At 40.6% G+C, this 13,272-nt stretch overlaps 2 protein-coding genes across 2 annotated transcripts in view; both read left to right on the forward strand.

Annotated features, from left to right (window-relative positions):
• Positions 1 to 3,180, forward strand: part of LOC116715949 (trifunctional purine biosynthetic protein adenosine-3-like) — a 23,973-nt gene extending 20,793 nt beyond the window's left edge. Inside the window, exons 2-8 of the mRNA XM_032556723.1 lie at positions 1,098 to 1,142; positions 1,305 to 1,395; positions 1,752 to 1,824; positions 1,905 to 2,054; positions 2,175 to 2,339; positions 2,567 to 2,599; positions 3,149 to 3,180. Coding sequence (XP_032412614.1) covers positions 1,910 to 2,054; positions 2,175 to 2,339; positions 2,567 to 2,599; positions 3,149 to 3,165 — 360 coding nt within the window. The 5' untranslated portion in view covers positions 1,098 to 1,142; positions 1,305 to 1,395; positions 1,752 to 1,824; positions 1,905 to 1,909 and the 3' untranslated portion in view covers positions 3,166 to 3,180. The remainder of the gene's footprint in view (positions 1 to 1,097; positions 1,143 to 1,304; positions 1,396 to 1,751; positions 1,825 to 1,904; positions 2,055 to 2,174; positions 2,340 to 2,566; positions 2,600 to 3,148) is intronic.
• Positions 3,181 to 7,797: 4,617 nt separating this feature from the next.
• Positions 7,798 to 13,272, forward strand: part of LOC116715911 (ribonuclease inhibitor-like) — a 65,475-nt gene continuing 60,000 nt past the window's right edge. The window contains exons 1-5 of the mRNA XM_032556664.1: positions 7,798 to 8,150; positions 9,924 to 10,103; positions 11,091 to 11,264; positions 11,800 to 11,973; positions 12,510 to 12,683. Coding sequence (XP_032412555.1) covers positions 7,891 to 8,150; positions 9,924 to 10,103; positions 11,091 to 11,264; positions 11,800 to 11,973; positions 12,510 to 12,683 — 962 coding nt within the window. The 5' untranslated portion in view covers positions 7,798 to 7,890. The remainder of the gene's footprint in view (positions 8,151 to 9,923; positions 10,104 to 11,090; positions 11,265 to 11,799; positions 11,974 to 12,509; positions 12,684 to 13,272) is intronic.

Genomic DNA, 13,272 nt, shown 5'->3' on the forward strand with positions numbered 1-13,272 from the left:
TTGCTGTTTCTCCATCATGTTTTACATGTAATATTGTTACAATACTAATAATAAATGTTTTTGTGGAATGTTCTGTGTTTCTTTAAAAAGTTCAAATATTAATGTTCAATGTGTAACTAAAATATAAACTCTCAAATGCTAAAAGCAGAAATATTTAAGTATACTATGTTATTTATTTTAAATGTATAAGTTTGGAATCAGAGAGGAATTATCAAGCACTAAAAGCCAGAATACAGTTTCCAAATAATAAAATGTGTGGAGTCAAAATGAAAACATTTATGAAGTTTTACCATAATGAGCATTTGTAGGAGAAAAGGGTGAAGTTTGCAAACTGAATAAGTAGGTTGCTTATACAAGTTAAAAAATGTATAAAGTTCTTAAAGAGATTTTAGGAAACTTTCCAAAAACGTTCCTGAAGATCAGCTGCATTTCTTTTTAGGGAACGATTCTCATGTTCAGGACCCGGCACTGCTTCAACATGTCTGAAGTAAAAATAAAGTATTTAGTGTGAAGGCTATAAGTGAAATAGATCTGATAATGTAGAATGATGTGCAGGTTCTTATGAAGTCAAAAAAGGTGTGCTGGTTATTTAATTTAATGTAGTGAAGCATTTAGGAAATAACAGATACGTTGAGGAATGAAGACATTTTTTCACAAAGGTAATCCTGGCAGCGAAGAAAAACGATGTGAAAGATGAATGAAGAAGATAAGATGGGGATTTTGGAGGAAATTGAAACAAAGGAAAGAATTATTAGAGTATGAAAATAATGCAAATGCAGTTAAATCATTACTGAAAGTACGTTTGTAAAATATTGTTGGATGAAATCCTCCTAAAAAACTTCAGGAAGTAATGTTGTTAGTAGTAACTCTTAAATCTGATAAACTTCTTCCGTTTGTTGTGTTTGCTGGCCATAGATTTTAACCACATCTATGGTAGTGAAATACTTAAAATCCTATTTTAGCTCTAACGATGATTGAAGCTTCATTATTGCTTTAGAAAGTGTATTAAAGGTAAATGTTAACTATTTATTTTACAGTTTAGCTCAGCTGTAAAGGAACTACGTCTCCCGTGATGCTTTGCGCTTTCTCTCCCAAAGGAAGTAGTGGAATCCAAAAAGTGTTCCTCCCATCATTTGGTGAAGGTAAGACTCCACACGTGTCGACGGTTTTAGCTTCTCTGTTCTCTCTCTTTTTTCGTTAGTAATTTAGTTTTTGTGCAAACTTTGCATGTTTTTCTCACTGTGACTCCACGCAGTGTGTGTGTGTTAATGTTTAGTTGCGTGACGTCACATGTGTCCCCGCAGCTTCCACGGAGGGTCAGTCCACCCACGGAGAGCGGGGAAAGCACAGCAGGCGAAACGGGCTGCGAGTAATTCTTGGTTCATAACAACAGAGGTTGGTAAATTTTGTGCATGTCGACGTCTTTTTGCTGCTAGATTCACTTTAAAGTCAACAATATTTAGAAGAGAAACGCTTAACAGTGATGGATGCAAATAAAACCTTCATTATTTTCTAGCGGCATTTTAAATCTGCTCCCAGCTTATTAGATGTACTTTTCTATCAGTTGGTTTCAGGAGGTCACATGAGCCCAGTGACTCCAATCAGAGTTGAACATGTTCAGCCAGGGTCCAACACTGGACTCTCTGTTATCCCAGAGATTGGCCCGTTTATCTTTACTCTGTTTCTGCAGTAATCTGGGGCTCCAGATCAATGCCGATTGTGTTAAAAGTCCAGTTTCGTTTTTCTTCCAGCTCATTGGTTTGATCTCTACGATTTCATCGGACCTCCATCCCCTGGAAAAGGTCACGGCTCTTCCTGCTAAAGGTCAGCGCTTGCATAATTGCACGGTGGCTTCACACGGTGAGAGGAAATCCTCCTTCAAGTCGAATCTCTTGTGGTTCCAGTTGCGATGGCGGAGCGGGTTCTGGTGGTAGGAGGCGGGGGACGGGAACACGCGCTGGCCTGGAAGCTGGCCCAGTCGCCCCGGGTCCAGCAGGTTCTGGTGGCTCCCGGAAACGCAGGAACCGCCAGCTGCGGCAAGATCAGCAACTCTGGTACCTGAGGGGCTGTTGGACCTGCTAACTGCTCAACATAGGATGTATTTTAGCTGAAGTCACTTGACAGAATTGAAAAACAGAGGTGAGCGTCTGTAGCTTTCTGTTGCGTTTCTGCAGAGGTGTTGGTGAGCAACCACAGCATCCTGGCTCAGTTCTGTAAGGACCACCACGTCGGTTTGGTCGTAGTCGACCCGAGGCGCCGCTGGCAGCAGGTGGAATCGATTCCAGTTTCTTATTGTGGGATCAAACCTCAGGAGGTTCTGACCCGTATCGTCTCTGCAGGTATGATGGACGATCTGACGGCGGATCTTTTCTTATTTCTGTAGACAGTCTTTAAAAACAGATAAAAGTATTTAAATGACATTAACAGCAGCAGCATAATATTGTATGTGTAATACATTTATTTACAGATTAATTCAGTTCTACAAAAGACTGCAATTAACTAAGTAATATTAAGTACTAATAATTTAAACTTTATTAACTTTTTATATTTAATTTTCCTCTATTAGCCTCTTTCATCCTGCTTGATGCTCTTATTGCAGGTGATTGAATTTTATTTCAAACACATTTTTATTATTTATATTTTTTCAGGACTTGAGTCTCAAAATTTCCCACAGTGAATCGTTTTTGGAGAATTTTTATAGAATAAGTTTTATTTTCCATGTACTAACCCTGCAGTGACTCTTATTTAACATTAATGTAAGCTGATTTGATTTGGCCTGATAAAAGTGAAAATGAGATCAAATAAACTGTAATTAATATGAAGAGGAATATCTGTAGCTGCGATAGTTCACCACCAGAGGGCAGTGAGCGCTCATAATCCTCCATCAAACGCCTGTTAAACTGCAGTTTGTTCTGCTGGTTTTCTGCTGAATCCATGAAAAAAGCTGCTCAGCTTCAGATCTGCTTCACTAACAGCAAAACAGAAATACTGAAGCTTTTCCATCTTCACTCTAGTTTTTTCACTCTGTTAAATCTAACTGAACTATTAATGTTTATTCAGATGAATCAAACTTTGGCTCTAGAGGAAAACACAAGTTACGTGACTTCCTGTGAAAAAAGAAATTGAAACCAACTTTGGTCTCCTTCAGATCAGCCTCCATTTTGAGCTGCAGGATGGAAATAACTTGCTGACTTGTTACTAGAGGTAAGTGTTGCCGCTCCGGGTCCCTCCGTGTCTCTCGGCTCTCTGGAGCCTTTCTAACCGATGAACCCACCGAGGCTTCCCGGGGCCTCAGTCACCTCGGCCTGGGTCGCTCGGCTCTCATAGGGCCTGGTCCCCGCAGCAGCGCTCTGTTTACTTTATTGAAGGCCTGATCTAGAAAGGAATTAGATCAAATGAAAAACTTTATTGTGAGACGTTGCTGCTTATAAAGTGATGATAAGTGAGGTTACATTATGCGACTATAAGTAACAAAAAGAGAAATATTGAACACACTATAAACACACAGCTCAGTTACTGCGCAGTTAACCTGGTGAATGATCAGCTATGATCTACCATGACAGCAGCATCTAAAGCTGATCTGTTTGTGTGGAGCAATAATGAACTTTTCAGATTTAATCTAAATAAACTGAGAACTTAATGTAACTTTTACAGTCCATCAGTTCTTGCTGCAGCGACTCTCTCTGGTGTTTTAACCTAAAAAGCAGAACTAAAACATTGTAAACTAGTTTCTCTGCTTGTTGAAATCAGCAGGAAGTGAATCACATCACTCCGTCCCTCATCAGTCTGGGGTTCAGCAGAAACTGATGTTTCTCTTGTCTGTGGATCAGAACCGGCTTTAAGCCGTCCACAGATTTCCTCTCTTCCTCCTCACTGAGTTTGATCTTTTTCCAGGTTTTCCTCTTGTTGCTCCTTTCAGCAGGAAGAAACTCTTTGTCTCTCAAAGCTCTGCTGGAAAAATGCATCCAGATCCAGACTGACTCTTACCTGAAAGGTTGCTGTGTTTAGCAATCAGTATCTGCAAAATCGGAATCGATCAGCCAGAAAACTGCAGTCGGTTCAACCCTAAAAATAACAAAACTTTTAAATGGAGCAATAATAATGAAATAAATAATTTCACAAACATTTTAGATCAGTTGTAACAAACTAGTTTCTAACTAAAAGAGTTGCATTAATGTGTCTCTTTATTTTGAAATTCAATCAGATCAATAGACTAAATATGTTTCAGGCCTCGCTGAGTGTTTGGGGGCTTCATCCCCCTATTGAAGCAGCTGTTTACCCATGATTCCTTGCAGTGGGTCCAGCTGGTACCTCAGCTGGATGCTGTGGTCCCTGAAAGCTGCTTTGTGTCTCTTGAGCTGAGAGGAAATCCTGCTGAGCTGCACACAGAGGCTGACATGTTGCTGAGATCCCAGCTGGACCCGGTTCTGTCTGGAGGAGAGCTGTGGACCCGACCTGAGCTGCTGCTCCCTCAGAACCTTCTGCTCACTGACTCCCTCCATACAGAGCTACAATAGAGTCATGATGCGTTCAAGTCCACTGGGAGCTAAATAAGTTCACTAGTTCATAGGAAATGTTCACTCATTCATTCAAATGATTCACTCTGATCCTCTGAACACATGATGGGAACCAGCATTCTGCTTCACAGGACAGTTACTGGAACCGGATCACTGGACTGACTGGTTCTGGTTTCTCTCTCCAAAAGGCCAGAAGATGAAAGATGGGTATCAGTCCATCTATGAGGAGTGACCGGTCCAAAGATCAACCTCTGAGGTTCAGTAATGAACCTGAACCATCAGACAGAAAGTAAGAAACCATTTTCTAACTGATTCATGTGAATCTATAGATATAAAATAAAAGATATTAACTGGTTGATCTTCAGTGTTTTAATAAACAGTAACTTAATTTTCTGAGATATTAATTTAAAGTTAGTCATAGTTTGAATGAAAGTCTGAATGAATCAATGATGAAAATGTTGCATGAAAACAAAAACAACCAACAATGTGAGGAGCAACGACTCAGATTGTCTCTAAACCCAGTGAAGCACTGGAGCTTCCAGACTGGGAACACTGGTATCAGTCATGATACCAGATATGATACAATGAAGAACTTCAAACCAGAGATCATCAATGATCTCAGGTTCTGTTCTGACCCAGTTCTGGTCTCTAGTTTGTGCTGGACCTTCATGAACATGTTCAGCTCCAGCCTGTTGATAGTGAAATATTTCACTGATGAACAAATGTCTTTACAGGAGCTGTGAGTGTGAAGAAAGACCCAGAACAGGAGCTGAACAGCCGACAGCCAATCAGAGCAACTGTTCTCCAGGTGAGACTGAACTCCTCCAATCAGAGCCTCCTGTCGTCTCTGTTGGACCAGATCCACGTCTTTAGTTGAGATTTGGAAATTTAAGGTTTAAAAGTCTTTTAGTGGTCAATTATTTCAGCTGGTGTAACTGGAACTTATGTGCTGGTGATGATAAAGAAAGGAGAAAAAAATGATGAAAATGTTTGTTATTCATTCAGTATTTTCATCACAATATTCACCAATAATATTGAGAGTTAACAGCTCCTTGATGACCTTCTATCAGATCGCGTCTTTAAACATTCAGAGATAGAAGGTAAACTTGAGAAGAACCAAACCAGAGCAGACAAGGACTGCAACAAAATAGATGCTGTGATGAAGAAGAACAGAGAGCCTGCAGATTGATGATCAAACATCTTCAGCACATGGATGAATTGAAGGTTTCAATTAATTTCCGTTTTTGTATTGCTTTTTCTTATATTGTGCCTCCATATCTGGCTTGTCTTTATTTATTATCGTAGCTGCTTCAGGTTTGCTTTTGTTACATTGTGCAGCCGTGTTTCCTGGCCTATTTGCTCGTCGGTTTACGGGTCAAGAGTGGCGATTTCAGCTCGACCTGACCGAGTCCTGTGAGCGTGAGATGCTGGGTGTCTGGGGTCACTCTGGAGGCTATATGTGCAGCAGCCTCTTGGTCATCCCCAAATACCTTTGCTGGGTTTTACAGGGTTAACTGGGCCACCTTTCACCTGGGATCGTATCCCAGTGCTCATCATCATCCCAGTGAGGTGGGCATGTTTTCGGGGTTGTTTCTTTTCTGTGTGTGATTTCTCAGGACTCTGTCGGTAATCGTCATCCAGTGCTTTAATCACCGCCTCTGGCGGTCATCTGGGATTCATTGAACCGTAGTTACAGTCGTGACTTTTGTTCTTCTTACCATGCAGAGTTTTTATAAAATTTGGGCTTTTTATTTATTGATTTACTTTTTTCTCATCCATTAAAGCTGATGCACAAATTGTCTCTGAGAATATCAAAATATTATTGTTTTCCTTATGTTCAGCTGAAGTGTCTCCTCTCCTGTCTTTGTCTCTTTCTTCAGATTTTGATATTCGGTGTCAGATTGACCATAAAGCGTCTCTGAAGAAGAAGTTCCAGAGTCTCTCTGAAGGCGTCGCTGAAGCTGGAAATCAAACCGATATGAACCAGATCTACACAGAGCTCCACATCACAGAGGGGTTAACTAGAGAGGTCAACCAGGAACATGAGGTCAGACACATTGAAACAGCATCCAGGAAACAAGAAACAATCAGAAGAGAAGACATCTTTAAAGTCCCACCTGGAAGAGATCAACCAATCAGAACAGTGATGACCATGGGAGTGGCTGGCATTGGGAAAACACTGTTAACACAGAAGTTCACTCTGGACTGGGCTGAAGGCAAAACCAACCAGAACATTGATTTCATATTTCCATTCACTTTCAGAGAGCTGAATATGTTGAAAGAAGAAAAGTTCAGCTTATTAGGACTGATTCATAAATTATTTTCTAAAACCAAAGAAATCAGCAGCTTTGAAACGTTCCAGGTTCTGTTCATCTTTGATGGTCTGGATGAAAGTCGATTTACTCTGAATTTCAAGAACAATCCGATCCTGACTGATGTTACAGAGTCCAGCTCAGTGGATGTTCTGGTGACAAACCTCATCAGGAGGAAACTGCTTCCCTCTGCTCTCCTCTGGATAACCACACGACCTGCAGCAGCCAATCAGATCCCTGCTGAGTGTGTCGGCATGGCGACAGAGGTCAGAGGGTTCACTGACCCCCAGAAGGAGGAATACTTCAGGAAGAGATTCAGAGATGATGAAGAGAAGGCCAGCAGGATCATCTCCCACATCCAGAAATCAAAAAGTCTCCACATCATGTGTCACATCCCAGTTTTCTGCTGGATCACTGCTAAAGTTCTGGAGGATGTGATGAAGACCAGAGAGGGAGGAAAACTGCCAAAGACTCTGACTGAGATGTACATAGCATTCCTGGAGGTTAACTTGGCAATCAAGAAGGAAAAGTATGATGGAGGAAAAAAGACAAGATCAATCTGGAGTCCAGAGAACAAGAAGCTGATTGAGTCTCTAGGAAAACTGGCTTTTGAGCAGCTGCTGGAGGGAAACCTGATCTTCTATGACGAAGAGCTCAAAAAGTTCGGCATCAACATCAAAGATGCTGCGTTGTTCTCAGGAGTGTTCACTGAGATGTTTAAAAGAGAGAGAGGGACGTGCGACATCTCCGTCTACTCCTTTGTTCATCTGAGCATCCAGGAGTTTCTGGCTGCAGTCTACATGCTCCACTGTTTCACCAGCAGGAAGTCAGAGGTGATCAAGACGTTTCTGGGAGAAAAATACAGAGAAACATCTCTAGATGAGTTCATGAAGAAAGTCATGAAGAAATCCCTCAGCAGTAAAAATGGACACCTGGACCTGTTTGTCCGCTTCCTTCATGGTCTCACTGTGGAGTCCAACCAGAGACTCTTAGAAGATCTGCTGGGTCAGACAGAGAACAGTCCAGAAACCATCCAGAGAATCATCATCAACCTGAAGGAGATGAACACTGATAGATTCTCTCCTGACAGAAGAATCAACATCTTCTACTGTCTGGTGGAGATGAACGACGACTCATTTTATCAGGAGATCCAACGGCTGCTGGATTCAGGGAAGAAGCTCTCAGAGACTGAATGTTCATCTCTGGCCTTCATGCTGCAGATGTCAGAGGTTCTGGATGAGTTGGACCTGGAGAAGTACAACACATCAGAATCAGGACGACTGAGACTGTTTCCAGCTGTGAGGAACTGCAGAAAGGCTCGGTGAGTCCAGATGTTTTCATTGTGTGAATGCTGATTCAGCTCTATTGTCCTCCTGTTTCTTCTTCTTCTTCAAGTTGCTTCTGGATGTTTTTGGTCTTTAACTTCTTCCTTCATCCTCTGGACTATTTCAGCCATTCAACCATCTAAACATTCAGCTCATCCAGGACAGCTGCAGCTTCTGGTTTTAGACATTTTGATCATTTTAAAAATATTTATCTTTTTATCAGTTTTCATGTTTAAATGAATAGAAAACCCTGAACTGTAGAAAAAAATCTATTTTGTCTGAAAGATCCAATCAGCCAGAGAGACTTTTACACTTTAAACTCCTCTTCACTCATTGAGCCGCTACTCCTTTTAGGATCTTTGTCTTTTTATATATATATATAAAATCACTGTTTAGGTTTGATGGACACTTTAAAATAACCCCAATAATTGCTGCAGTTGTCATGGAAACCAGTTAGAAACTTAGTGAACCAACTTTTCCTCCTCCCACTAGTTTCCTCTGAGTTTGTAAATGAGAGCAAAATGTGGTGATTGTTGTCTGGCTCCAGAAAAAGTCCTAGTTTCTGTCAGATCCTCCCAAAGCTCTGAGAACTCTGCTTCCAGAGCTGGAACCATTTTCCTCATCAACTCTTCATCTGCAGCTTTTGTTGAAGCTGTTAGCCATGAAGACCTGGAGAGACATGAGCTTCAACTCTTTAGACATCCCAGCCTCTTCTAGTTACTGGAGAACTTTCACTGCTTCACCATGAAAAATGCTGCTGGACCCAAACGCTCTGTTTTGGTCTTCAGCTCTTTAAGAGTTTAGCAACAATTTCTTCTAACATCCAAACCTTTGTTCCTCTGAGCCACACGGTCTAGTCCAAGTCCGAGCTGTGAGCAGTTCCTCCTCCTCTCCATCATCTCCAGTAGTTTCCTTCATCAGCTCAGTCAGCCTCTTCATCAGCTGCTTCAGCTCCTTTGAGGCTCTGATGCTGCAGCTCCATCAGATGCTGCAGAGAAAACTGAACTTTCCTTCACAGATGATAGAAGATCTTCAACATCTGACTGCAGCTGAAGGTCTGAGGACATGAAGCCTGGACCAGAACCAGAACCAGAACCTGGACTTTAACCAGGAACTGCACAGATTCTCTGTGGGGTTGTGGAATAAAATAATTATTTACAGTGTGTTTACTTTTATTAGAAGTTTATTTAATATTTATCTTACAATGTTTAATTAGTTTATTATGTCTCACTCAGTCTTACAGAGTCATTGTTTCTCTTTTTAGCCTTCACAGTTTGTCTCAGTGTGTCAGAAGCTTAGCAACAGGCGATAAGTAAATAGTTTTCATACCTTGAGGAGGGACAAGACCAGACCGACGGCGGAGCGATTATTATTAGACACAGAATATTCTGTCAGAAACCCATTTTTAACTGAAAGTTGCATTTTTCTCTGTGTGTGTATTAATCTGATTAGCTCCTTGGGAATGTTGGTGGTGACACTCTGTCTGCGGGAGAAGGACAGTATACAGTATATGTAGAGAGGTGATTCCTTTGTCTAGTTAGATCTCTTCTGAGTTCTCCATCTGTGCAGATGTAAAATAAAGCTGTGTTTTGTTCTTTCTCTTTAACAAGGTTTGGACTTTGTTAATTTTTCTCGCTCCACAGGGTCAAACTCAGTAAATTGAAGATCAGATGTTGATCAGATGATGACACCACTGTTATTATATTTTAGTCCGTTTATGATCCAGATTGATTTCATTAGAACTGAATTTATTTCTTCTATAATCACAGACTTGGTGGCTGTTTGCTCCAAAAGGCTGAATGTGAAGTTTTGGCCTCGGCTCTGAAGTCCAACCCAGATCTGACTGAACTGGAAATAAATGAGATCAACATAAATAGAGGTGGAGACTCTGATCTGAAGCCTCTGCTTGAGATCCTGGAGAGTTCAGTCAGTAAAGTGAAGATTCTGAGGTTTGTTTTCTTTATTTATACAATAAAATCATTCATTTATACTTTAAACATTAGTTTAATTAATGCTTTTATTCTAATATATTTTATTTTATAACAACCTGTTTAAATGTCAGAATAAAATCTGTAAAACCTTTACCCTATATATATTATTTTTTTCTTATTTCAGACTTTGAGATTATTGAACTTTGTTTTTCAGTTTTTTACTTTAAAATGTTTTTTACTGATGAACAAAATGAGTAAAATAATTCAAATGATGTAAATTAATGATGGAGATGTTTCAGTTTGGTTTGGTAAAGATTCAGATTGTTTTATTTCTCATTTCTGATTCTCATCTTTACATCCAGAATGAAATGTTGTTCCTCCAGAGTCGAGCCACAAACACTGACAAGTTCAAATCATCATTAATGACCAAATCTAAGAAATGACTGATTGTAGAAAAGCAAATCTAGATGAAATGAATGAAAGTGAGGTTTGCAGCAGCAGCAGGTTCCTCAGCTTTGTCCTGAAGCTGTGGTTCTGTTGGGCCGGGTCAGAGAGGAACCGTCCTCTTCAGTCTGACAGCTGTCAGTCGGTTGGAGCCTCGTCTCTGTGATGATGCTTCATCAGGTCACGTCTCCTTAGGAAATAATGGCCTCCATTGGCTTTCAGCAGCTTTAATAAGAACCCAAGGCCATTAATGAAGAAACTGAGTGGTTCTGATCCAGTTACCAAGTCGGGTCTCCAGCTGATGATCAGGAACCAGCAGAAATAGCTCAACTCATCCAGGCTGATAGAAAACTTTGAGTTTCTTTTTGATCAAATGTTCTGGTTCTGCTGGTTTGGACTCTTTAAACCAGTTTGACTGGATCAGATGTTAGAATCAGTTCATCATGTTTCTTTTACATTCAGGGAAATTAATTTTCTACATTTTTATTATTTATTTGTTCATGTTTCAGTTTTAACCTGCATCCTGTTGGCTTCAGCTCACATCTTTTATTCTTTATTCAGATTGTTGGACTGCAGTTTGTCAGAGACCAGCTGGACTTCTCTGTTCTCAGCTCTGAAGTCCAACCCGACCCATCTGACAAAACTGGAGCTGAGCAAAACCAGCCTGGAAGGTTCTGTAGTGAAGCAGCTCTGTGGTTTTCTACAGACTGAAGGCAGCAGACTGGAGACATTGATGTATGTAATTATATAATTATTGATATTTCTGTGAATAATTATATATAATTGATCATAAATCAAATTAATTTCTTCTGTTCTAATAAATATTTTCTGAGTTTGTTCCTGGACTTGGATCCAGAGTTTAATTTAGTCCCTCTGTGTAACTGAGTTGGACCTGCTGATCTGAGGTCAGAACAGGACAGCATTCGGACCCCCAGTGTGTAGAAATCCCCCTCATGTGAAGCAGGTCAAAGGTCATTCACCCCAGTCTAGAAAAGTGAATTCCTGGAATCTGTCAGGAACAAATCAATAATCAATGATTGATGCTTCAACATTTTGATCAGAACCTGGATTGATTTTACTGACTAAAATCCTCCAACACAACATGACCCAGTACCAGGTTCTGGTTCTGGTTCTGGTTCTGAAGTCAGCAGGTCTTTATTGAAGCAGCAGCTTGTTGGCATTAATATTGATGAGAATCTTTAACTGGTTCTGTTGGACTGGTTAACCTGCATCCTGTTGGCTTCAGCTCACATCTTTATTCTTTATTCAGATTGTGGACCTGCAGGTTGTCAGAGACCAGCTGGACTTCTCTGTTCTCAGCTCTGAAGTCCAACCCGACCCATCTGACAGAACTGGACCTGAGCAGAACCAACCTGGGAGATTCTGGAGTGAAGAAGCTCTGTGGTTTTCTACAGACTGAAGGCTGCAGACTGGAGACATTGGAGTATGTAATTCTATAATTATTGATATTTCTGTGAATAATTATATGTAATTGATCATAAATCAAATTAATTTCTTCTGTTCTAATAAATATTTTCTGAGTTTGTTCCTGGACTTGGATCCAGAGTTTAATTTAGTCCCTCTGTGTAACTGAGTTGGACCTGCTGATCTGAGGTCAGAACAGGACAGCATTCGGACCCCCAGTGTGTAGAAATCCCCCTCATGTGAAGCAGGTCAAAGGTCATTCAACCCAGTCTAGAAAAGTGAATTCCTGGAATCTGTCAGGAACAAATCAATAATCAATGATTGATGCTTCAACATTTTGATCAGAACCTGGATTGATTTTACTGACTAAAATCCTCCAACACAACATGACCCAGTACCAGGTTCTGGTTCTGGTTCTGGTTCTGAAGTCAGCAGGTCTTTATTGAAGCAGCAGCTTGTTGGCATTAATATTGATGAGAATCTTTAACTGGTTCTGTTGGACTGATTAACCTGCATCCTGTTGGCTTCAGCTCACATCTTTTATTCTTTATTCAGATTGAGGGGCTGCAGTTTGTCAGAGACCAGCTGGACTTCTCTGTTCTCAGCTCTGAAGTCCAACCCGACCCATCTGACAGAACTGGACCTGAGCAGCACCAACCTGGAAGGTTCTAGAGTGAAGCAGCTCTGTGGTTTTCTACAGACTGAAGGCTGCAGACTGGAGACATTGATGTATGTAATTATATAATCATTGATATTTCTGTGAATAATTATATATAATTGATCATAAATCAAATTAATTTCTTCTGTTCTAATAAATATTTTCTGAGTTTGTTCCTGGACTTGGATCCAGAGTTTAATTTAGTCCCTCTGTGTAACTGAGTTGGACCTGCTGATCTGAGGTCAGAACAGGACAGCATTCGGACCCCCAGTGTGTAGAAATCCCCCTCATGTGAAGCAGGTCAAAGGTCATTCACCCCAGTCTAGAAAAGTGAATTCCTGGAATCTGACAGGAACAAATCAATAATCAATGATTGATGCTTCAACACTTTGATCAGAACCTGGAATGATTTTACTGACTAAAATCCTCCAACACAACATGACCCAGTACCAGGTTCTGGTTCTGGTTCTGGTTCTGAAGTCAGCAGGTCTTTATTGAAGCAGCAGCTTGTTGGCATTAATATTGATGAGAATCTTTAACTGGTTCTGTTGGACTGGTTAACCTGCATCCTGTTGGCTTCAGCTCACATCTTTTATTCTTTATTCAGATTGATGGACTGCAGTTTGTCAAAGATCAGCTGTGATTATTTGGCCTCAACTC

The sequence above is a fragment of the Xiphophorus hellerii genome, chromosome 24, assembly GCF_003331165.1.
Source record: "Xiphophorus hellerii strain 12219 chromosome 24, Xiphophorus_hellerii-4.1, whole genome shotgun sequence".
Classification (NCBI taxonomy): Eukaryota; Metazoa; Chordata; class Actinopteri; order Cyprinodontiformes; family Poeciliidae; genus Xiphophorus; species Xiphophorus hellerii.